Source organism: Lissotriton vulgaris, chromosome 9, assembly GCF_964263255.1.
Source record: "Lissotriton vulgaris chromosome 9, aLisVul1.2, whole genome shotgun sequence".
NCBI lineage: Eukaryota > Metazoa > Chordata > Amphibia > Caudata > Salamandridae > Lissotriton > Lissotriton vulgaris.
The window spans coordinates 141,181,627-141,207,617 of NC_141697.1; the positions used below are offsets into that span (position 1 = coordinate 141,181,627).

General features: G+C 42.7%; 1 protein-coding gene across 2 annotated transcripts in view; it reads left to right on the forward strand.

The window, feature by feature from the left end:
• LOC147689741 (cytosolic phospholipase A2 delta-like) overlaps positions 1–25,991 on the forward strand; it is a 129,641-nt gene that overhangs the window by 64,662 nt on the left and 38,988 nt on the right. For both annotated transcript variants that reach the window (XM_086937221.1, XM_086937220.1), the window contains exons 8-15: positions 492–670; positions 758–853; positions 2,004–2,041; positions 4,701–4,836; positions 14,003–14,139; positions 15,038–15,260; positions 18,961–19,078; positions 20,300–20,437. In XM_086937221.1, the coding sequence (XP_086793347.1) occupies positions 492–670; positions 758–853; positions 2,004–2,041; positions 4,701–4,836; positions 14,003–14,139; positions 15,038–15,260; positions 18,961–19,078; positions 20,300–20,437 (1,065 nt within the window). The remainder of the gene's footprint in view (positions 1–491; positions 671–757; positions 854–2,003; positions 2,042–4,700; positions 4,837–14,002; positions 14,140–15,037; positions 15,261–18,960; positions 19,079–20,299; positions 20,438–25,991) is intronic.

A 25,991-nucleotide genomic window follows, 5' to 3' on the forward strand; every position in this document is an offset into this window, starting at 1 on the left:
TGCTAACTCGACCCTGGCCTAAATTAGTTTCCATGTTAAGGTAGGGGCTTCATTTAAGGGCAGGTAGGGGTAGTAATTGTTACTTCTATGTTGAGGTTTGTAACTTCCATATTAGCCTTGTCAGGAGAACAAAGGAATATTACCCATCGCCTATTTTTGGAGAAGGCCTTTTTAACACGGTTTAGGGTCCTTTTGTACAAACCATCTGCAAATTAATATAGTGGCAATTTCTTTACTCAGTTTTACAAAGTAACGCAAAAAGCCTTTCTGACTCTCTTGAATTTTGGACAATGTGATCATCCATTTGTTGTGAGATATTGTGGAGAAATATATTGACTTCAGTTGGTACAAGATTGGGGTCTAAGAACACTTTGCTGAGTATAAATAATGCCTGCACAGTTGTACTGCTCTCCATTTCACCAGGATTGTTTGTTTCATACCTAATCAGCTTTGGTTATTAAATTCTGTCTACCCCTTTTGCTCATATTTAGAGAAGAAAGAGCTCATGCTGACTGTGAAAGGATCATATGAAGAAAGCCACAAAGCCCTGGTGAAGTCTCCCTCTGACAGCCACTCCAAGGAAACCTTCTTCTTCCACTCCATAAGGGGATTGGAGAGCGAACTGACTGCCAGCCTCAAGAAACCCATTTCACGGTTCGATGTCACCTTTGTAAGTTGTTGTACTCGTTTACATTCAACGCAATACAATTGTTTAAAATGATTTCTGACCACATGCCAACACTCATCCTATTTTTAGAGAGGAAATTCATCAGACTGCCCTATTGGCTCTGTGACACCCGTCAACACGCTTCCTGTGGGACAGGATGTGAAAGTCCAACTTGAAGCGACAAAGGTAAAGCAATTTACATCCTCTCTCCCTTTTTAAAACAGAATATATAATTTCCTGTTCTCCTCACCACACTTCATATCACCCCTTGCTCCCTTTTAAAGGAGATTTTATCCCTTCCCATAACTAACACAGAGCATTGGGTATGAGCATTACACGGGTCACCACAGAACACATATTTCCACCATAGATCCTTAAGTTAGAGATCCTTATGTTCTGAGGTAAAACATATTTTTGTAAAAGGAAAAGTAAACAAGCAAAGAACTGATCATCCATTTTTTAAAGTACAAAGATGGAGGGGAGTGGGGTTGACCAGTCTTTGTTTCATGAGCATGGCTGCCGATCCTTCACCGGCTTAATGAAAACCCAGCACCCCGACAAATAGGGGGGCCGGGTATATACTCATTCAGAAGGCATATTACCTCCTTTAAATATAATATCTATGGACCACCCAGTTGATCCAGGTAACCATAGAGTAGCTTTCGGACAACCACTGAGTGTATCCCAACTCCAGGTGTTTACAGTGAGTTCTAGGCTGTTGAATGTAAGAAGTCACTGCATCAACAACCTTTCCCATAACAGGTCCTCAAAACTATTATCCAAACTTGTCATAAACTCAACCTGGCTAATCTATTCTTCTCACTCATTTCTTTGCATCTTTAGTGCCAGAGCGTGCTTATGGTCAAAGCAAGTCCATTCATGGCCATGTTATTGTAAAGTTTTGTCTATTTAAAAGTCTGATGCCTCCGATGCGGCAATGGTTGCTGATGTGATAACAATACACCTTGCTGGTTAGAGAAGTCAGGGCACAAGTCCACCAACTGGTCCCTCTAAAAGGGGGAAAGGACTGACACAGTGTCTTACACATGTATGGGCTGCCTGCTTGTCTGCATCTATGCATGATCCAGTAGAACTTCTAACAAGGCTGTGCCAGATTTTTAGGACTTCCACAACAGATAAAGTTATATCCAATTTTTTTAATAGAAATTATGTAAATAATAGATTATTAATTTTAAACTCTGGTACATTCTTCAATCTCGTGGTTGAAGAATGCACCACAGATGTAGACTGAATTTTTCAGAAATTGCATTCATTTTATGTTCACATTGGAGGAGTCTCTCTGAAAGTTTATTCCTATTTTTATTTTGTATTTTAGAAGGAACACGTGGATTTGCAACTTAAGCTGAATGAATGGTAGGTAGCTTCTATAAAGTGTGCTGCTGAATGCTTTTAGGAACAATGATGACTCTAAAGCTATAGCATTTTGGGCTTCATTCCTAATATGCAAAAAATAAATTAAACATTCTGTCTAACACAGTGATAGTAGATACTCTAATCCTAGAACAGCACCATTACCCCAAAATATGTTTATCAAATTTCAAACAGACATTTCACTTATAGCTTGTGTTTCCCAAGTTCTAATACATTTATCAGAACTTTAAAAGAAATATGACATGTGTATCTTTAAAGTAGAATTGCTTTCTTTATGTTTTGATCTGTTGTACTAAGGTGAGAGTACAACTACTGTTGTGACGGAAATTCGTGATTGTGTCGCTTTAAGAACAACCATTAGCAAAATCAGTAGGTCTGGCCTTAGCACGTCTGCAATGCTTTTCTGTGTTTTTATTTTATCTTTCAAACATATACAAATGACATTTAAAATACACCATAAATATATATCTATGTAGGTAGTTATAGTTAGGACCTAGTTTTCAAGCGTTTTTTGACTTGCATATATCTTTGGCGCCGTTTGACAAATCTTCAATAAAGTTTCCAAAAAAGTGTCAAAGTAAGTTTTGTTGTGTATGGGAAGTTTTGGGGTGATCCGTTCAGTGGGTGCTGAGTAAAAGGGAGTTAAAAAAGTGTGTTTTCCCATTTTAATTCCCATAGGAACATATTGTCGAACCTGCAGCCCATAGTGCTGAACGTAATTACACCAAATTAGGCAGAAAGGTAGATGTTATTGCGCAGATTGTGCTTTTTGTTATTTGGTGCAAATCTGTTCAGTAGTTTTTGAGAAATTCAAGAAGAAAAAGTTATTGATATCTGTGGTCGTGAAGCCTTGGCGAAAAAACAAGAGCTCATCCAGGGAAATGCACAGCTCTGATTGGTTGCCAACACTTCAGGCAGGAAGTGCTGGCAGGCATCTTGGGACTCGGCACCCCCCAAAAAAAGGAAAAGAAAAAGAAAATGGGACAGGGTAGGAATACCCTGACCCCATAAAGTTGGTCCAAGGGTCCCAGAAGGACCCCAACAGGCCCAAAAAGTATTGTTATAGAAAAATTAAATTGCAGTATATCGGGATATTTGCAAAATTGCAGCAAAATGTTTTTAAGGACAAAAGCGCAGACTCCAGCGCTTGCTTTTAAATAACTCTCCAGATGGGCAAGGTCACGGGGACATATAGTCAAAATAGGAGGGCGGCGTGTGGGACCCCCCTCCTAGGGCTTATGAAAACCCCGTAGGCCTTCACCTCTCCGGAGCACTTCTTATTCTGTATGCGGGCATGCCCACTGGGCCCCCACGCAGCCCCGGGGACTGCCACCTCCCTGGTGCTCTCATTAAATTGTATGGGGGTGCACCGCTCCTTTGTACCCCGGGGACCGTCAATGAAATAATGAAGGGGGTCTGTCGTGGACTCTGGCCACGGGGACAACCACTCCCCCAGAGCTAAAACAAATGCTGCAGTAGTACACCAGGAGACGCGTTTGCAAAGTGGTGGGAAAAGGGGGCGTGGCTTCCGAAGACCTCTCAGCAATCCCGCTGTGTGGGACTTACTGGAGGAAACAGGAGGGGTACTTGGCCCCGAAGGACCCTCTGGAGCCAAGGGGACTGCATCCCCCAGACAGCAGTGTGCCAGGATGCTTTTTTCCAGGGTGTCTGATGTGCTGTGCTGTCCCAGTATTTACCCAAATAACAATTTGAATACCACTATTTTGTTTTATTTCTTTTATAGCACTACTATCCCAATGCAAGTTTTCAGAGTGCTTTACATCACACGTACACATTATATATTGACACTAAATTATGTGTGTGAATCAATGTACATGGTGTGTTACATAAGACAGTGAGGGTTTCAAGGTGTAGGAGTCAAATGTCTTTCATGGTTCACTGCACTATATTAGAAGGGTTACAATTTATGAACTGCAAGTAACAAAAGCATATCTGTGTTAAAATCAGTGACCCACCTACCTAGCTATATCAAAAAATCTGTAATCTGCATGTTATATGGTGTGCTTTGCAGGACACTTTCTATGCTACTTTGATTCAAAACTGGGACTAGACAAAACACAGATCTCTCCAGTAAAATGTATTAACCTCCAGACTTATTTTACCATTATTATTATTCCCTACGATTTATTGGGCACACATCTCTGCAGCAGGTGCCTTAACCCCATAAGATATTTTAAAATGCAGGCTTTGCAACCAAATACGCAGAACAGATTAACTGGTAACTTTCTCTTTCTCACCAATTTCTTTGTGGTAGATTAAAAAAGATTGTAAATTGAGGCCCAGATTTTGTTTCAGGGCTGCTTCACTTTTTTGTGCACACTCCTGATGGAAAATCTCATTTGTTAAATCACGTAATGCGCTCAAATGTACTCATGATAGATTGTCTATGAGGTGCTAAGCTCTGATGTCACTTCTTGTGATGTCACTTCATCTGAGATCATGGGTTGTGATGGGACTTCCTGTGATGTCACTTCCTGTGACTTGGTTAGGCTCCCCCACTTCTTTTGTAGGACTTGCGCCCTGCCTTTAACGCTGAAGAGTCCGAAGAGTGTGAGCACTTTTCCAAAAACATGATGGACAGTCACTTCATCGCACATTTGACCTTGCTTTTCGTTTCCAGCCCAGAGGACCTTTCAGTGCGCCTCGGATTCGACCTGTGCGAGCAGGAGAAACAGTTTCTGCAGAAAAGGAAAACAGTGGTGGCTGCTGCTCTGGGAAAAATCCTGCACCTGGAGGAAGACCTTAAAGATCATGAGGTAAGTGACCGGAAGTACGTTACCTCCAGCAATGGTCAGTCTGAAGCATGCTGACCATTGCTGGTCTTGCGCGTTTCTCCATGATACCATCGGCCACTTATATGGCTAAATTCTACTAGATGCCTCCAGCTGCTGATATTCTCTCTATTCCCATATGATATATTTGTAAACCTTGAAAATGATTCGCCTTCTATGAAGGGCCTCGCTTCAGTTTGAGGGCCCTCGCCCCGCTTCAGTTTGAGGGCCCTGGTCTCGCTTCAGTTTGAGGGCCCAGTCCCCTTAAGCACCAAGCACCTCCAGCTTGCCTGCGGATACTAAATCAGACCTCTAAACTATCACTTTACAAAAGGGCTCTTCTCTTTTTGGTACCTGCACAATGCCTGATCTTGAAATCTAGTTTATGTCTACACACAACCTCATGACTACCATAGGCAGGGTATGCACAAGCAGATATATAGATCTTGTAGATCTGGACTGAAAAATGCACAGTCATCGCCCTCAAATGTCTTGTATGTGTATGAGGGTAAGGCAGACAGCAGATCTGGCTGTTGCTGATGAAGTTCATTTCTAGGAAGGAGTAATATTTGCATTCTGCCACACATTCCAATCCATAGCTGGTTTTGAAAGTGAGTAACTGCTGAAAATAAGTCTCTTCAACAAATTCCACCCTGCATGCAATTCGGCTGGCTTAATTTCACAGTAAAGGTTCCATATGTATTGTACATATATGCAAAAAGAGGCTCTCTGTCTTAATAACGAACCAGAGAAGAAGCATTAATTAAAAGCAGACCAAAAAATGGTCGGGTGATGACCAGACTTTGCACTATAAAATATCAAATTCCCACTGTGATAGGTTATAAGGAGGTTGAAAGTCAACTCAGGGTATCTTGGACCTCATAAAATAAACTCAGCCATCAGCCTCATTGCAGAGCGTCATCACAAACCTCTTCAGTGTCTTTCAGTTTCTGTATGTGGTAGAGGTTTCTTTATCAAACGCAAATTTCCATTGTGCGTTCCATTCATTTTTTGCTGTTAATCCTAAAACAGTTTTTGGCCTCAGGAACTGTAGTCATGTCTCTGCCTCTTCATCCTTCCCTGGTTGTTAGCAAAGGCATATTGTAGGAAGGTGCCGTATTATGTGGTGATGCTAATTAGGCTTCACAATGCAGTGCTCTCACAACACGCTAAATTTGGTCCTTCGATTCACAATAATAAATCCTCAGCTCAGTCCTGGTAGCGCGGCAAAGAGCAGTCAGGCATTACTAGAGGAAAACGTGCTAAGCATTTCAGAGTACCAACATGGACGATACGTAATTGACATAACTCAAAAAACAAATCCAACACTAATCTATAAAAATAGAACAGATTTTTATCTTAATTTAGACACCAAAACAAACAAAAACTGATACATAGAACCGAAGTGATGGATTTTAGAAGAAACCATAAATCACAGCGATTAACTACGGCAGAACCTTTGCATTGCAGTCAATCTGAAAAAGTGGTAGTGACAATCAGTCACTTGCAGGTCTAGTTGTATGGAATTCAAGGATGGTAAAAGTGATGTGGGTCCCAGGACCAAGCCACGACAGTCAGTTCTATATTACCTGGCTCAAGAAGCCCAGGTGCAGAGGTATCCGGGCTGTCCTTGATGCTGGAGCGGGAGCTGAGGGAGAGCTGTTTTTTTTCACTTACACGGTCCTGGTGTGGAACAGGGTGCAAAAAGTCGACAGCATAGCCACTGTTTATGTTGGATGAAGGTTTTGCGGAGTTCCCTCAAAGTGCATCATCGAGTAAAGGGGGTGGTTGCCAGACAGGTGACCAACAAGCCTTGGCAATGGTAAGCACAGTAGAAATGTATTTCAATGTCCAGAGGTTCTGCGGAGTATGGTATCCACCTGAAACTTTGTGGAGGTCAGGACTACGTTCCCCATAATGCACTGGACCATCTACTTCTGGGCGATTCCTCAGAGGGCCCGATGGCTAGCGATTCTTTGGTTCTGGTATATTGTTTTTACCTGCTGTTGCAGGGGGCTAGTACCACTAGTCCAGGGGAGTCTGGTGATGCCTTTGGCTCTTGAAGAGGTCCCTCTGTTTGTGCGAGCCGAGCTTCGATCCGTGCAGTTCCAGGAAGGTAATCACAGGTGCCAACTATCACTTCTTTGGTTTGTGTAACCCCTGTTGTCGCAGACATGCGTCTCTTCTTTTGTCCTTGTTGCAAGTCAGATCAGAGCAGGAGTTTCTTGTGTCAGGGGTAGCCCTTAGATCCTTGATTTAGGGATGTTAGGGGTGTGGGTGCCAGTGGCCAATGGGCTACTAGCTCCAGCGGCTAATCATCCCCTGAGGTGACCACAACCGGGGGTGTAGGTCACCTTTTCTACCCAGAACACACTATTCTACCACTTTTAAAAATGGCAGAAGTCTTCCTTAGCTAGCCTTCTGGGGGGTGTACACTTCCTTAATATCTAATTTTCTAGCCTGCCGAGCAAGTGCAAATATGCATGGGGTCGAGGGGAGGGCTATTTCCTCATTTGGGAGGCAGCCTGGTTGCATATAACAGGCAGTGCAGCCATTGAAGCACCGTTTTGATGTGCCACTTCACTAGCCAGCCTGTCAAGGAGGGATGTGTGACCTCCATTCCATCCAGGCCATGGTTTCTAACTCCAGGGAGCATTCACACCTCCTGGCAGGGGGTCAGATTCCTGTCTCGGTAGCAGCAAGAGTGGGCTGCTAGCCAGAGCACATAAAAGGCTGGGGCAACCAGGTGGGCAACCTCTAAGGTGCCACATCGTCTTTGACACAAGATTCATGCCAGGGGTGATGAGGCACGTTGTTTGATACCAAACATGACATATTTAGGCAGTGCCATAATGGAGCTCCCAACCTCTGGCTTGCGTGGGTGCTAGCCAATGTTATCCTGTGGACTGTCCATCACTTACAGCGTTATTTAGTGGTAAAGGCCACAATTGGGATATATAAGCATGCACTTACATTTCCACACCTTTAATATAATGCACTCTGACTCCTGGGCTCAGGAGGACTTCCTTAGGGGTGACTGGCATGTATTAAAAATAGTGCACTGACTTTGCCACATATGGTGAGGGTAAAGTCGAGTTTGCACTGCTCTTGCAGTCTGCAACGGCAGGCCTGCTGTCAGTAGTTTACTTGGGTCTCTAAGGGTGGCACAAGCAGTGCTTCAGGCCCTGGTGGCCCCTTTCACACCCATGCCCTGGGTACCACTGGTACTATATACTACGGACTTAATAGGTTGTTAAAGTAATTTGCCAATTGGGGTTGCTAGTTCACGCATATCAGTTTTAGTGAGCGAGCATTGGCACTTTTGGCTGGTTAGCAGGCTTCAGTGAACTGTCAGAGTTGAAATACAGCATCTAGAAGCCTAAATGGGGGCAAAAAGTGGTGGGCATCTGCAAAAAGGCCGGGTTTCTTACACATGTGGTCAGTTTTAAGTTCTGTGTATTACAAATAAAGGCCTACGAGTAACTTCATCATTGACATGCGTTATGGTCTATTTCTGTTCAATGTTTTGTATCTAAGATTATGTTTTGTTTGTAACTTAAGTATTTGATATTGCTTATAACTGTTTAATTTGTTTATCTGCTTTCAAGCTTTTTCCAATAGTTGACAGATATGATGATATAAAAATAATAAAAATAAATTATAAACAGACACATCAAATGGCTCTGCACCTTTGAGTCCTTTGCTCAGCCAGGCCATCTTGCCTTGTGCTCTGGTATGGTATGAGAATGTATGTGATTTCCCCTTCTATGAGGCATGTTGGAGACCAGTCCAGATGTGTTGAAAATACATCTGAAATCCCTGAATAATGGATATATTGTCCTGCCACCCCCTCCCTTTATGGTGAAGCATTGAGGGTCTTTATCTCAGAAAATACCACAATGTGTAATTATGCCTCAAAAGTATCCATAGGGAAGTAGGTGGGCGAAGTAGACATCCTGCCAGAGAGAGATATTCCATATCCTGAGTGGTTATGTATTGGTTTGTAAAGAGTGCAAACCTACCTGTGAAGCAACTCACGCACTCTAATTGTTATACTCACCGCCTTTGGCGGGTCCCCAGCCTCACGCCCTCACTATAGCGGCCATCTTGGGGGTACAAGTGGACGTCTGTCATCAGGACAGGCTAGACCTGCATTTAAAGCGGCCCTTTAAGCGCGCAGCGTTTGCGCGCAGCGTTGGTGCCGTAGTAACACTGGAGTCACGCCAGAGTCCAGCCCGTCTGCGCCTGTCCGCGCTAAGGACGGGCTTATGGACGGGACGTATGGAAGGGAACGTGATTCTGGTGTTGTCACTCAAGTCATTTTTAAATACTCCCAGCAAGATATGTATGCCTACAAGCCTTCCCGGTTATCGTGCCACTTTTCCTGCCCTCCGGAGGTTTTGCGAAACTCCCCCTGCTGCGGCTGCTTTGCTAGTCATTGCAAGTCGTCGCTGGGGGATTTCCCTATGCTTCCCTCCCCTATATCTTCGCCCCACATCACTCATAGTTCTATGAGTGAAAGTGGCTTTCTTATAAACGCAAGATCCCTGGTGAAAAACAACATCGCCTTTAGTGACTTTGTTTCGGCAAGAAGACCCACATGGGTATTTATTACTGAAACCTGGGCATCTGACTCCTCTGGCCCTGATCTGGTGGCCGCTATTCCGGAAGGATATGCGCTTGCCAGACTGGACAGAGTTGGGCATAGAGGAGGTGGATTAGGGATTCTCTATAAGACATCCCATGTTTGCCGTACTTCTGAATTGTCCTGCCCTACAGATCCCTTTCAAGCTCTTTACTTTTCAATTAATTCCCCTTGTGCTGCCCCTTTTATGGGCATATTGATCTATAGACCCCCAGGCCCTAGAACTGATTTTAGCCAGTCTCTGCTTACCATTCTGGAACCTTATTTTGGTTGTGTCCAATTGACGATTCTGGGCGACTTAAATTTCCATCTGGACAACCTTGCCTCCAGAGATTCCCTTATCCTTCTGGACTCTTTGTCCGCCTATGGCCTTCAGCAGCTGGTTAAATCTTCCACTCACCAGGCGGGTCACATCCTGGACGGGGTGTTTACAAATGATCCTAGGTTAAAAACTGACCCACCTATTCCATTGATTTGGTCCGACCATCTGGCCGTTCCATTGGAACTTAAGACTCTTCCTAGGAACCGTAAGCTAACTGGGCCTAGTAAAATGGAACCTAGAAGAAATTTTAGGAAGGTCACTAACTCCTCCGTTGATTCAGAAATCTGCCATTGACTCGGCCATGGATGTTAACATAGCTGCAACCGAACTAACGAATGCTATTACGACAGCAGTAAATGTGCTAGCCCCGGTAACCTTTCGTTATTCTGCCCGAAAGAGACCATCAGCCCCGTGGTTCACTGAGCCCTTAAGACTCTTAAGGCAGGGGTGTAGGAGGCAGGAAAGGTTATGGCGGGTGAGTTGGAACCCCCTAGAGAGGGAGAAGCATAAATCTCTCCTTAAGGAATATAAGTTGGAGGTGATTAAGGCGAAACAAGAATACTTCGCCCATCTAACGACTACTCTTACCTCCCCGAGAGAACTCTTTAAGATAGTTGACTCACTATGCACATTACAGATGCCTGATCCTATCGTGTGCTCACAAGATCTTTGTGATAAAATCGCAGGCTATTTTCACACGAAAATAGCGGACATTTATTCGGCCCTTGATTCACAAAAGGCCCTAATGCCCCCCCCTTCTCCCAGCCCAACTCTCCTTCCTTCTGAAGTTGATGCCCCGACTACCACATTGAGTCTGTCTGAGTTTCCACCGCTCTCTCTGCAGGAACTTGACTTGCTTCTAAGCAAGATGAGGTCAGGGTCTCCTTTAGACCCTTGCTCTCTCAAAGTTCTCAAGGACTGCAGAGATACCTTGTTGCCTCCGCTTTTGGACATCATGAACAGGGCAATGAAGGATGGTATCTTCCCTTCCTAATGGAAGAGTGCCGTAGTCAAGCCTCTCCTTAAGAAGCCCACACTAGATCCCGAGGTACTTAAAAACTTCCGCCCTATTTCTTTGCTCCCAGCACCAGCAAAGATGCTGAAGACCCATCTAAACCAGCATTTGGCGGCGTTTTTGGATTCCTCGGGTCTTCTAGATCAGTCCCAACACGGTTTCAGGAGAGAACATAGCACGGAGTCAGCCCTTACGATAGTGCTTGCTGATCCTTTTAGACCTGACAGCCGCCTTCGATACCCTGTCTCCCTCGGTTCTTACATCTCGCTTAAGGGAAATAAGGGGTAGAGGGCGCGGCCTTGAGCTTACTGGCTTCTTTCCTGGATCAGAGGGAGCAGAGGGTTAAGCTGGGAGAATATCTATCTCCTCCCACGCCTGTGCAATGTGGGGTGCCACAAGGGTCGGCATTATGTCCGACCCTGTTTAACATCTATGTGGCCCCGAGGGGCGCTAGAGGGCGCACTTGCAGCATGGCCGCACTGCTGTGAGGCTCCTGCAGCCTGGAGAACTGATCCGGTTATTTATCCTTCTTTATCGTCACCCCGTTCCTTTTTGGCCCCGGATCCTGGGAGGTGTGGACAAGACGCTCACTCGGTCCAAATTTCGTGTGCGTGGGTGCTTCCTGGCTGGAGTTGTGCGGGACTGCAACTATCCCCGGGAGACGCTCTGGTTGTGGACGGTCCTGCTGACTGGCTCTCGTTCCTACGCGAGCCCGAGGCGTGTCACGTGGTGTGCAGTCCGTGAAGCTCGTCTGGCGGAGTGGATTCCTGGTGTGCTGCTCCGCTACGGGACCCGCCGCTGGACGCTGCCCTTGGCGCTTCGATCCTGCCCAGGTATCGTAGGGGCTGTGAGGCAGAGAGTGTGGTGCTCCTGGGCTGGGGGGAGACTTCGCTCCTTCTGGACTGCCGGCCGTGATTGGATACAGCCATCACAGGGACGGGTGAGGCGGGGTTCCTCCACCTGCTCGTGCCCCCGTCTGCCTGCGTGCACTCCCTGCCTGGGTTCCCTGTTGCTGGAGGTGAGCTGTGCTATAGGCGTCCTCCGGGCGCGTTTCTGCCTTCCTGCCTGGGTGTCTCTTGGCGCCTTTGGTGACACCGGAACACTACACATGTGGAGACGACTTTATGCCATTGGCGGTGGGCGGTTTATAATGAGTGTCATGTTGCTGGCGGTGATCTGGGTTTGCGCAGCGTGGATCTAGGCGCGCTGTGCGTTACGCTGTTCCCCTCATTAACGTCTACATTGATCATCCCTGTTGCCGCCTGCCTGCCCTACTGTACACACTGTTTTGGGACTGAGCGCTGCTGTTGAGGGCACTGCTGTGACCTGCACTTTGCTTATGACACGGACTGGGGAGAGGGCTTGCTGTGCCGCCTGTCTATGGAGCTCTGTGGCTGGTGATACCGCACTGTGCGTTGAATAGTGCGGGCGTGACGGTACCCCATTGATACTTGGGCTGTGCCCGATTGTGGTGGCCCTGGACTGTGCTGCGGCCTATAGGACACGTCTGAGTGGTGGTAGGGCCTGGGACTGTGGCCTACTCTGAGACAACTGGGTAATGTGTCACACTGGCTGAGGTACTGCAGACTCGACCTGTGGATAGTGTTGCGTGGCGACTGGTGCTTGCTTCGCCTTTCTTTCTTGCCCCCAGGGAGTGCTGTGTTGGACTGTGGGCGCTGTGCCATGGGCAAGCCGGACAATAAACAACCCAAATTATCCTTTGAGTCAATGGCGGCCAGGAGGGGTACACACCTTGCACAAGATTCTGGAAGCTCTAAGTCCCCCCCGCCTGTCACGGACGCTGCCCCGCCACCTGTTACCCCGTACTTCCAACAAACATCTATGTGGCCCCACTTGCTAGGCTGGTGAGATCTTTTGGGATGGAGGTAGTCTCCTATGCCGATGATACCCAGATCCTGGTGTCCCTCTCCCACTCGGTGAACGCTCCCATTCGTAATTTTAGAAACTGCATGGAGGCGGTTTCTAAGTGGATGATTTACAATTCACTTAAACTGAATGGGGAGAAGACCGAGATTTTGGTCTTCGGTGGAAACACAAACATCTGGACGGCCGAATGGTGGCCCCCCTCGCTGGGAGTCTGCCCCATACCAACAGATTCTGCTAAGAACCTGGGAGTGATGATTGACCCAGCCCTCTCAATGGTACAGCAGGTTAATAGAACAGTTGCTACCTGCTGGGGCATCATTAAAATCCTCCGGAAAATCAAATACTATCTGTCCCCTCAGGCCCGCAAGCAGGTCGTTGTTGAACTAGTTGCTACGCGACTTGATTATTGCAACGCCCTGTACGCCGGCATTAATAAAGGTCTGGTGCAGCGCCTTCAGACTGTCCAGAATGCGGCGGCCAAATTTGTAGTGGATGCTCCCAGACTCTCCTCCGCTACGGCTGCCAGGAAAAGCCTGCACTGGCTTCCTATTGAGTCCAGGATTGTTTTTAAGACTCTTTGTTTGACCTATGGGGCGCTTGCTGGCAAAGGGGCCCATGGCGTAAGGAAACTGCTGTGCCCATACGCACCGGATAGAGTCTTCCGCTCTTCAACTAAGAGCCTGTTGGTGGTGCCTCGTGTCCGAAGAAGTAAATGGGGCGGGAGGGCTTTTTCAACGGTAGTCCCCATGCTGTGGAATAGCCTTCCCATAGAAATTAAATCCCAACCATCGGTCCTAAATTTTAGGAAAGCTCTTAAAACGTGGCTTTTCTCAAAGGCGTACCCTTAGTGCTGGATATCTGGTCATTTTGATTTCTTTTACGTTAGGCACCTTGATGCCTTCGGGCTTAGTTGCGCATTATAAGATTTGTTTAATTTCATTTCAACAGAGTGCTCTGCATTACGTAAGGCTCCATGTGACAATCTAGATTGTGTACATCATTACTTGTGTACATTTTACTTCATTTAGGGCCAGGGAGATTGATTTGGCCAGAATCACTTGATGTTGAGTCTAGTGCCAAGGCTGGGATTCAAATCTCGGTCACTTTCTCCAAAGGTAGAAGCACAAACCACTGGCCTACATCTCCTCCAAAATGTTAATGTTCAAAGCTGATTGTTTTGAGGGCAATCAATGGATCAGAGGTTGTCCAAGCTGGTATATCATTAGTCTAATGGAACTTCAAATGCTTATTGTTTTACTAATGTAATTTCTCTGTGGTGCAGATTCCAGTTGTGGCTGTTACAGCAACTGGGGGCGGAATCAGAGCAATGACGTCCATGTACAGCCACCTATCCACGCTCCAGAAGATGGACCTCCTGGACTGTGTCATGTACATAACAGGCGCCTCTGGATCAACATGGTGAGGAAGAGAGGAAGGTAGTGTGTAATAACAGGTGGACTGGACTATCTAGTGGTCAAGTACTGCTGGAACCGTAATCTTTAATCAACTTCTTTTTATGTTTTAATATCATTTTTAACAATTTGAAAGAATTCGCCATAGAGTGTAAAATAAAGTGCTAAAATGTTTGTTTTAGTGCGAAAACTAGAAGGAGCTGAGCTTTGCAATTGATTTGAATATCCGCTTATAAAGTCTCTTATAAAGATCTGTGATCTTTCGTAAACTTTTAAAGTCATATTCCATGAACAGTGGTCATGTTATAGTCGTGGCTCTTTTTCTATATTGGGCAAGATGTCCTGGGAGTGCATTGCATTTAATAAATCTCAATAACAAAACATATATTAATATATGTTATTCCCAAAGCGTTCCTCATAAACCTACATGGTCTTAGCTTTTCTCTTCGGCCGACTCCAGATGATGTGCTGCCCTTCCAGAAGATCTAAAAGAGGTTTCTCCTCTAGAGAGACAATCTTCCAGCTGGAGACAATCTCCCAATCATTCTGGATGTGATTTGACTTACTTGACCTTTAATGAGAGAATTTGCCAGAGTATCTCACCAACTAATAACAAATCCATGTTTTCTCAAATATGTTCATGTCCCAACGCATTATAAAGTATGCACCAAATAATAGCTTTGATATGCTATCTCAGAAAACCCTTCATGACCTATGAGTGCAAAATAGAAGTGAAAAAAATGTTTGTGTGATAAATTAGCGGCTGCCTTTGGTTTTTCATTCATTTACTGAAACGTGACTCTACTGTATAGCATCATTGTTATTGGCCTTGCATTGCTTATGGTCTGCAGCTGCCATTTACCCTAAAATGTAAATTTACTGTCTGTTGGTTGGTGCCAACCCAGGGCCATGTCAAAGCTGTATGAAGATGCTGATTGGTCGAGCAAGGATCTGACTGCTCCAATAGACAAAGCACTCAAAGATGTGATGAAGAGTAAGAGGAACGCTTTTACATGGGAGAGGCTCAAGTATTATCGTAGTGAGTTGGCTCAGAGAAGCGAAGAGGGCCACAATATATCTTTCACCGACTTGTGGGGCCTGATACTGGAATCCATGTTCCACAGTGGGGTAAGTACCCTTGTAACAGTGGATATATATATTGTACTTTATTGTTCAATTAATTAAAATCATTACAATATACTATCATTACAATATGCTATAAAAAAGGAGAAAGAAAGAGAAGTTAAAAGACTCACTGAGTTTGCTTAAAACGTAAAAAATCTTAAGAACAATTGTCCAAGCTGGAACTGAAGTGTTGGTGCGTAGAGGTTACTCCTGCATCGGGGCCCAATTTGTGTGTCTTTTTAGATGGGCCCTGTGCCCGATAAAGTTAATATTTATGTTGATGACTTGCCATTTAAAACAACAGATTTTCCTTTTTTCAGTGCCAGGTACCTGGATTTACTTGCTTAGTACTCTGGTCTTGACCCTTTTTGTTCCTTTGTAGCAGTGAAGGTTTAGGGAATGTCAAGTGGGTGCACTTGCCCAGTCAGCATGACAGTACCAGACTGCACGCAGGCTCTGCAATGGCAGACCTTAGACACATTCTAAAAGGCTGCTTCTGTGGGTGGCACAAACAGTGCTGCAGGCCCACCAGCAGCATTTGGATTTACACGCCATGGATACACTCGGTGGCCCGTACTAGGCTCTGACAAGTAAACCAAATTGCCAAACATGGAACCACTGATTAGTATTTCAATTTACAATACGGAGCACTTGCACTATGGCACTGGACAGCAGTGGCACAGTGCCCAAGGCATCTAACACCAGCAAAAATACATGAGGCAGCAGCAAAAATGGAAGGGAGACCCACGCCAATGGTGCCAGGTCTAACACTAATGTAGATAAGAGAGGCGTTACCAGAGGCTCTAGGGATGAGGTTGTGGCGATCGAGTTAAGAGCAAGTTGAACAGGTTAGTTGCTTTTGGTTGTGGGGGAAGGAAAAGCCTATGGTGCTTTTCTGAGTGGTGATTTGCATGTTAAATCGGTTTTAATGATGTTGGAGTGAGTAAAGCAGTTTGGAAAGGGGAGGGGAAGTAAGTTGACAATTACTAAAGACAGAAAGTTTAAGGTTTATAAGTAAATAATTTAAGTTGGTTCTGAAAGTAGAAGGTAGATACAGTGACAGGCAGTCGGCTTGGGGTAAGGGTGTTGGGGGAGCACTTAGGGTTGGGTGGGAAAATGTAGGAAAATATGATGTTTAGTGTGTCTGGTGGTTTTGTAAGCCGGCTTTTTCCTCACTACTGAGTGTCAGTGCATTGTGCTGTACTTTCTCATACAACAGGTGTATAGGAAGGACAAATGTATAAGTGCAAGCTTTCATTGATTACTATCTTCTTGTTCTTACAGCTCGCACTTTACACATTTTAAGCATATGTGAAATAAGCAACTAGACAATCCAAAAACGTGGCCATAAAATGCACATTTCGCCCAATAGTTTTCTTAAAGCAAATGTTATGGCTTATTAAACAATGATTAGGAAAATATCTATTTGAAATACATACTTTATAGCGCCAGTCTCGCTTATCATCTTCACATCAACACAGTGCTTAATTTGATAAAACATAAGTACCTGCTGCCTCTTCGGGGGGCACGGCAATTTAAACCAATCAATGCCCCTTACTTGCCATCACGCTCCGACTAGTCTGACAATTCAGACCATCCCAGGCCCCTAACAGTTGAGAATGCTCATCTGAAATCTACAAACAGTAAATGATACAAGGGGTTCCTTGATGGAGTAATAAGTGCAAAAATAGATATACATCTAACCTCAAATAAATACTGTCTTAATGAATATCAAATTCATTTGAACAGTAGAATACACATGGTAAGACCTTTCTAAATAGGAGGGCATTTGCATACATTCCTATAAAGGTATCCAACTGTGCAATAAGATGTATGCTATGTATATGGTAGTCGACTTTGCAGTACTCAGTAAATTATAAGGCATGTAGTAAATCCTGAAGCAAGTGGGTACTGGGTATATTCTATGGCACATTTTCAATTTCTGAATCAACAAGTAAAATCAGAAGACAATCCATTCTGTCTACTGATTTTTGAGGAACATAGATAGACACATGTGCAGTAATGGATGGTCAATTCTACAGCATTTGGTAAATTCTGACGAAGATAACCATCTTTGCGCACTTGTGTAAATATTGAGACAAGTGCCAAATTCTCTTTCCATAGAACTGTTTCCATGCCTACCAGGTCTGAAGATTGTATATATCAAATGTGCATGGTTTTACCAGAGCTGTAATTTTCAGGACCTGAAATCCACTCTATCTAAGTTTTAGTGTTACCTACCTTTCAGTGTTAGCAATTGTGGACCATGAAATTGATAACATTTAAAATATTTTCTGCATATATAAGCTTGCAGAAAATGTTGATCCTCATTAGGCCAGTCTAATATTTTTGTATCACAGACTGAGTTATCAATGCGAAAAGTCAATGTTGTTTCTGCTGCCATGGGCTGCACGGTGCCCCATTACGTTTTCAGTATCATCGAGCTCATATATGTGCTTTCACACTTACGTAAAGTAGAATAAGACTAAGCAGACCACTTACCTTCCTGCTTCCCAGGGTGAGTATCTCCTTCTAGGTCATTGCGAACACAGTTCCAGTCCTAGGACTCTGGGTCTTGTAGTATTTCTTTGCTTCTATTGCACTAATTAGAAGAGCACGTGACATAAAGGTGAAAGTTCAAGATTGGACACAGTGTCTATAATGACCTGGAGTGAGGTGGTCACCTTACTGTCGCGTGTGGTGCTCCAAGGTACACATTTGATGGTACCTGCCAGGAAGGACCCAGCTAGTGGCACATATCTTCCTGTTTAGTGGGCATGGAAGAGGACTGCTTAGTTTGGGTCATAGTATGTCTGTTCCATTGAATTTAGAAAGTAAACATAAGCAGAAATCAATTCAATTAAGTTATTATAATATATTGAGGGGCAGAACACTGAACATTTTACTGTACACATAAGACTGAGCAGCCATGCTAGAATAACTTTGAAAAGGTGGGTTTTGAGCAAGAGATAAAACACTAACAATCTGGTAGTTCACTCCAACATTAAGTGGCCAATTGGAAGAACCACTGGTAAAGTCAGTAGGTCTTTTCTTTTAGCTGCTATTGAAGACCTGTTTGCTTTTCCAAAGGTTTTTGACAATAAATGCTTCCTGCCAAGGCTTTACAACATCGACAAAAAGAAATGTTTTTTGCCAAAGCAAAAAAAGAACAAAAGACGGACCTGAAGTGGGGGTGGCAGGCTTAAATAAAAAGTAGTCAGGCAAGGGGTGTGAGAGGCAAAGAATGAGCTATGGATGGTGAGGAGGGAGCATTACAGAGCACTGTAGAGTGGGTATTCGATAGGGCAGTGAAAGAAAAAGAAAAAAGTAGTTCCTTGAGCGCAAGCAGTGGAGCAACACAGTTTTCTAGTTGTAACACAGTAAATAAGAAATACTGCAGAGGTGAAACACACAAACAATCGCAAGGAAATTAATTAAATAAGAAGCAGGTATATGTAATTGACAAGAAATCCAGAGCAACGTGCTGGCCAAAAGGCCACTCTTTTAATATATTTTTGACAATAGGTATTCGACAACAATTATATGTAGGTAAGACTGAAAAATGACATGCTGAGTCCACCATAAGAATTATGGAGACAAAATGGGTGGCAGAAAGGTTTCTCAAGCATTGAGAGTTCATAGGGGAGTATGAAATGTGTTCAAGCATATTCAAGATGTAAGTTTTGTTTCTTCCCATCAACAGAGGACAGAAAGCAAACTCTCGGATCAGCAGAAGGCGTTGGAAAGGGGGCAGAATCCGCTGCCTCTTTACCTGGCCATGAATGTCAAACCTGGCGAAAATAGCACCACTGATTTTAAAGGTAAATTGATGAAAGTTATTTTGTATTGTAATTCAGGTTTGAACTGTGATGTGTTGATAAACAACTTCAGCCACTCCCATGCAATGTGGGTATGAAGACCTTCATTCCATGGGAAATGTTGGCAAATTGGTGGGAATGCAACTGAGGATACTGCCGTGGTGTGCTCCAGTAAAGGACATCTTGTTGGAAGACATGTTCTGGTTTGGATGTTTTGTCTTCCAGCTGATGCAGAGGCCATCTTGGTATGGGATTGTTGTGGTACTTCATGCAACAAAGTCAGTGAACTCTCCATATCGGGCAACCCTTTGTTGATCTTGCTCCTTTAAATATATCTGACAAGGCACACTGTTTTTGATTAAGTACCCTCATCATTGCTGTGAAACATAGCATGTACAATTAGATGTGAATTAATCAGAACCATTGTATAGTTTCAAATATCTTACCAACATAGATTTTAACATTGCTGCTCCCCACACCTATTCTGTGTGAAAGGCTGGGTGGCCCCAGCTCTCATAAAGTAGTGAGGAAATGTGCCTGGAAACTGCCCCACACTTGTGTGGAATATGATTAGCATCACAAGCAACTTTGAATTGCCAGAAGGAGCTAGTTTTCTTGTTAATATTAAATACTGTATAGGGAGACCTATGAGACCAGGAAGCACTGAAAGTGTCACCCATTTTGGAATTTTTTAAAGAAATAAAATTAAAGTATCCTACGGTTTGGGATGTAAATCCTAGTAGCCCTCTTAAACATCTAAAATGTAGACCGTTTCTTATTATTTGATAATTTCAGATAAGAATTTAATAGATACCAATGAAATTCATTATTTCACAACAACCTGTGAGCTCTGCCAGCTAAGGTGACCAATCCCCAGAGGGAGACAGAGCATTCCACAGCTCACACATAAGTTCAGCAGGAGCTGTTAACCAAGGAATTATTTTACTGGAGGAATGCAAACTCATCTAATTGGCAAAATATATACTTTGGAATTTGTATAACTTAAACTGGTCCTCAGTTTAACCCAATTTACTTCCTAAAATTCTTAATGTTAGTATATTTTAGATACTTTGCTAAAATAATATCGCTTTTCTAACAGTGATTTGGGATTAGTGGAGAACAACAAATGGGATTTTTCAAATATTTCCTATTCATTATTGTCTAATCAGATGGGCTTAATGTTTGAAAGCATGGGTTCTTAGTTTCTCTGCTTCTGATTTGCAGAATGGTGTGAATTCTCTCCTTATGAGGTGGGACTCCTTAAATATGGCGCCTTCATCCGCTCAGAGCTCTTTGGCAGCGAGTTCTTCATGGGGCGACTGATGAAGATGCACCCGGAACAGCGGATCTGCTTCCTGCAAGGTAACGGATAGACAAAGAGCCAAGGGCCTGTGTGGGAGCTCATCTTTTAGGGTGTTGAATGGGGTATTGCGTGTATGGTCCCTTTTTTAACAAGAGTCATTACCAATTCTTGTAATGAATTAGTTCATTTATATATTTGCATATGGGGGCAAATTGCATACATTTTGTGGGGTAGTTGTGTTTTTTGCAAAATGTTTCAGCAGTGGCATTTTAACCTCTTATTGCGTTATGAGTGCAAAGTTTGCCACAGGTAATTTCTGCTGTAGCTCCAATATTTTTTTTACCAGTTTGTTTGACAAAGTATGAGTTTATAGTTTATAATTAATTAAAACCTTTTTACTATAGCATACAGTTTACTACACGTATAAAGAACGATGACTCCTGTTTGAAGCAAAGCACTGCAAAAAATGCACCACAACCTTAGCACAGGAAAGAAAATTAACCCAAACATCTGAATTTATATAGTGGGCACCATAGTGCTTTAAAGTACACTAAATTGTTACATTATAGATTTTTTAGAGCAGTCAGTTACAATATTAGGAATTGCCAAATTAAAATACAAGTTCACAGTGGTGCTATGGCATATCATATTATCATCTTTATTTCGATACAACAGTATCATAAAAGGTACATAAAAAAGTGCAGGTCATAAAAAAGATTATCACAATGTTACAACTACCATGGATAGATACAATTAAAAAAATAATGATTAATGGATGGGAGGAGTCAATCATAATGCTAAGAAACCGTATATAAATAGTTTAAAAAGGCACATATAAAAAAAAATCATTCTGATTTGCAATCATTGTTTCCACAAAACTAATATACAAGGCGCATGTATAACTTAACATTTAAATTTGCATCCTTTTATATTCCATTACATTGTATTAGTTTCCAAATAATTCATGCGTCTAAATAACAGTTCTCTAATAAGTCCTAGAATTTCCTAGAATTTAACCTGGTGAGTATCTGTTTTTAAAATCTTTTCTTTTTCTTAGGATCATATAGGTCGGACAAAAAAATAGAACATGCGTGATATCTTCTCTAACTTTTCCGAAGCACAACATACGTATTTCGTTGCTATCATTAGTCCACCTTGCTACACATGATATTATCATTAGTACTCCATATCTGTACTTCAAGTATAGTGTTTTTGCCAATGGTGGATTTACTTCATTTAAAAATTATTCAAAGCAAGCGCTTTCTTTGAAGAAGAGGAATTTACTAGTCAAGGATCCATTTACTCTATCATTTAATCTGTTGTGATCCATAAAGGCCCAAAAGGATACTTTTAAAATCTTCATTGAATTTGAGGTCAATGTGGATGGATTATTCCAAAAGTGTGCTAAGCCAATCTTCTTTAACCATGTGCTGACATGTTTGAACCATATGATACAATTACTAGCATCTAGATCCTTTATCTCTGTTAGAGCCGCCCTATAGTCCAGCAGCTCAGGTGTTGTCCAGATCCTGACCCAAAGCATCAGAGGTCTAATAATTACATGGTGATCAGTACGCTTCATGTTGAGGTCAAGCATCAATGGTATTAACGGAGTACGTACTGGTAGTTTTAGCAAATCTCTATAAAACTTGTTCTCATTCGCCTCAAACTTCTTTTTACATGAGGGACCCCAAAGTTCAGTACCATATAGTGCTGCTGATTGTGCTTTGAACCGAAATACCTCAAGTGCTGGAAGCACCGCTTTATTGAGGCTATTTCCATGTCTTTTTAAAATCGGTGTTAATACCAGCTTGCTCTTTTCAATTTGGGTTTTCCACAACATTTTTTAATCAAGTCAAACACCCAGGTAACTAAATTTTTGAACATATTCTAGTTTTTGTCCATTTAAAAACATGTTTTCTCTAAAAGACCTGTGAGGATTTATTGCCATATACTTTGTCGTATTGGTGTTAATCTCTAGGCCTTTTTTTGCTGCAATAGGTTTGAAAAGTATTAACATTGTAGGCCCTTTGGTGTTTGCGATATAAGAATGGTATCATCCGCAAATAATAGGGCCGGTATTGTCTCACCCCCCAATTTCGGTGCATCATTACTGCAGCCTTTTAAAAAGCAAGGAATGTCATTGACAAATAAAGAAAACAAAGTTGGTGCCAGGACACATCCTTGGCGAACTCCCCTTTTTATGGGGATTGGACTAGTTAGTTCGCCACCCGGGCCCCACCTCACCTTTGCATAATTATTTTGGTGCAACTTAATAATTTGTTCCAAGAGGTTGGCCGGTAGTCCCTAGCTATTAAGTGTTTTCCATAACAGATGTCTGGGGATGAGATCGAACGCGGCCCTTAAATCAACAAACGCCACGTATAGATGGCCCTTCCTTAAGTTTACATATTTCCGACACATACAGCAAAATCTGTACACCTGGTCTATGGCACTGGTTTTAGTTCTAAATCCTGCCTGAAACTTAGTGAGAACTTCATTTTCATCAATCCAGAGATTAATACGATTTAAAATGTGCCTCGCATAAATTTTTTGTAAAACGTCAATTAAACTAATCGGGCAATAGTTTGCAGGATCACTCCTATCGCCCTTTTTAAAAAGACAAATGATTTCTGCCCCCCTCCATGTCTCTGGTATGTCACCTTCGGCGGCTACAACATTACACAGTTAGTTAATTGAAGGGCCCCAGACACTAGTATCATGTTTAAATAAATCACCAGGGATCCTATCTAGTCCTGGGGCTTTACTAGTTTTAACTGAGTTATTAGCCATAATCGTTTCTTGTAAATCAAATTCTAGCTTTCCTTCACTCGAGCTAAATAATAGCCCTTCGTTTCCAGAACTTCCAGACTTCAGGGCTGCATACAACTTCGTGAAATGGTCTATCCAAGTAGTTTCATCCAGATAAACTTCTCTGGAGCCCTTTTCATTTCTATTTCCATTGGCAACGATTTTCCAAAATGCCATATGGTCCCTGCTTTTTGCTGCTACCAACATATCAAACCAAATTTCATCGTCCCAAGATGCTTTAGCATTTTCTAGTACTCTCTTGTATTCTGATCTAGCTTCCTTAACTATCAGGCTTTTATTGCTTTTAATAGCGTGTACTAATTCAGTTTTGGCACTACGGCAGTCTTTATCATACCAAGGTTTCCCCATCGGTTTTTGACTTTCCATTTTCTTACTCGTTATAGCTTTTTTTGTTACCAGTGGGGCAATTGCCTTAAAAAAGCCCTTATGTAATTCTGAAAATGTATCCCTATCCAGTTCAATAGTAGCATAATTACAAAAAAGTGTTCGCAACATTTTTATAAATGCTTGCCAACTTCTCGCCTTGTTCCAACATGTGTGCCTATTTAACCGAGCGGCGATTATTACTGACTATGATATTGTCAATTCGATTACAAGGGATACTACTGCTGTCCACTAAATTGGGCATCAGTCTACTTTTTAAACAAGTTCAAGTGGACGATGATCGCTTTCCACTCTTGGCATGACTTTAAAATCTACAGCATATTGCCATATAACAAAAGATACAATTATATAATCTATTTTGCTTTGGATAGTGCTTCTGCAAAATGTTGAAACTTTTGATACATCCGATGGAAGGCGACCATTAGATGCCCTTAAGCCATAACTCACTGTTGATCTCTTTATTTGGAGTGCTAGGGCAGCACACGGGACAGGTTTGCAGCTGGGTAAGGCAGGGATCTTATTGGCCAAATCTTCATCTTCTAAAATCGTTTCAAGCCCCATAATTCAGTCTACTAAATTTAAAATGGAGTCCATTTGATCAATTATTGTTGACTCCTTTGATGCCAAGCCTGGTCGGTTATAAACATTGTATATATGCAGCACCCTTTTATCCCTGGTCACTATTTTGATGCCAAGTATGTCTAGGGAATCTGTCACTAATTGTTTCACACTAATGTTAAGACCTACTTGTATCCAAGTGACTAGGCCACCAGAGGGCCACCAGAGGGTCTACCTCTTATGGACGGCACAGCTGCTACATAAAAACTTTTATAACCCACCCTATGTAAGATCTTAGTTGCCCAGGTTTCCTGTAGTAAGCAGATATCGCTTGTTTCAATAAATACATTCCACTCAGGATCCCTGGTATTTTTTTTTAATCCCGCGATATTCCATGAAATAATTTTCAAATCGGCGTGGGCTATATGATTTAGATCTCTCATAGATTCTTCAATAAGTGTTAAATCATTACCGTTTAAGAATAGTGACTCATCTTTACTCTCACAACATTTTTCATCCCCTCCTCCCACTTCGCACAAATTCCCAATTGGTTCTCTGCTTATCCTCAAATCTGTCCCCTTTGGATTATACACTATTTCCCTGCCACTATAATGCTCCGAACTGGATATGATATTATCAGGACAGACAGGAGCACTCTTTCTTTGCTCAGGTGCCCCTGTAACCTCTACCCCATTTCTTAGCTGAGCACTACCTAGGCATCCTGTACCTGCTTGAAAAGAAATTTTGGATGTTCTATCCACATCATCACAAGCTATATTGTTCCCTACGAGCGATTTTAAATCAGCTATTAAATGTGTCCCTTCTGTGATTATTCCATTTCCTTCTCCTATGTTTTTACCTAAATGATGCACTGCATCATTTAATTTGGCACTCTTATTGTCCATAGCCCTTAATTTATTATCCATACAATCATTTATTTGTGTCTGGATGGAAGTTAGGGCAGTTCTAAAAATATCTGCCACAGTTTGTTCTAGGGCTCCTATTATCTCATTGTCCCTGCCTACTCCAATGTGATCAATAACATCTGTTTGTATCCCCGTTGATCTCGACCTACTACCTTTTTTTCCTAGTACATTTGAGTACCCATTACAAGAGTTCCCTTTTTCCACTACTTTCCCTTTTTTGTTACTAACTTTTTCCCCTTCTGAGATTTTTCACTTTTTTCCTCATTAGATGTTCCCTCTGTCCCCACAATTTTTTGTGCCCCTAGTCTACTAGAGATCCCCGGGCTTGCCTGCGCATTTGCATCAAGCAATTCCATGGTGGCTATTATTGGATTGTTCAAGGCTGATGGAATATTACCTTTATCATGCTGCTTGTCTACGCCTGAATTCGAACACAAGGTATTTGTTGGAGACTGTGCTCTAGTTGATGTGTATGTAGGAAGTTTAGAGGGGTCTAACAAGTCTTCTTTGAGCGAGTTCAATTTCATGGGATAGTACAAGTTCTGCTCATGTTATAAAATCATCTAGTGTCCCAGCCATTCCCTTCTTTTTACTTATTGTTAGATTAGACATGATCAAACAGCAATACTGACCCGGGAAAGTAAACAATAACTAAGACGATAAATAATAGTTCAGTTCAATCAAATTTGCTACTTATGAGTTCCGAACGCACAAGTAGGAAAAACAAACAAATTAGCTAGAATGTAGCGCGCAGTAGTGAGCAGTCTATGATTACGCCTTACAGTCCAACTTTAAAATGACCAAATGCCTCCCTTTTGCCACAAGGTATCTAAATAGTGTCTGCAAGAAGGAGAGTCAGTATAATGGAAAATGTCCAGAGTATATTTTACAGAAGTACCTTTAGCCAAGTCTG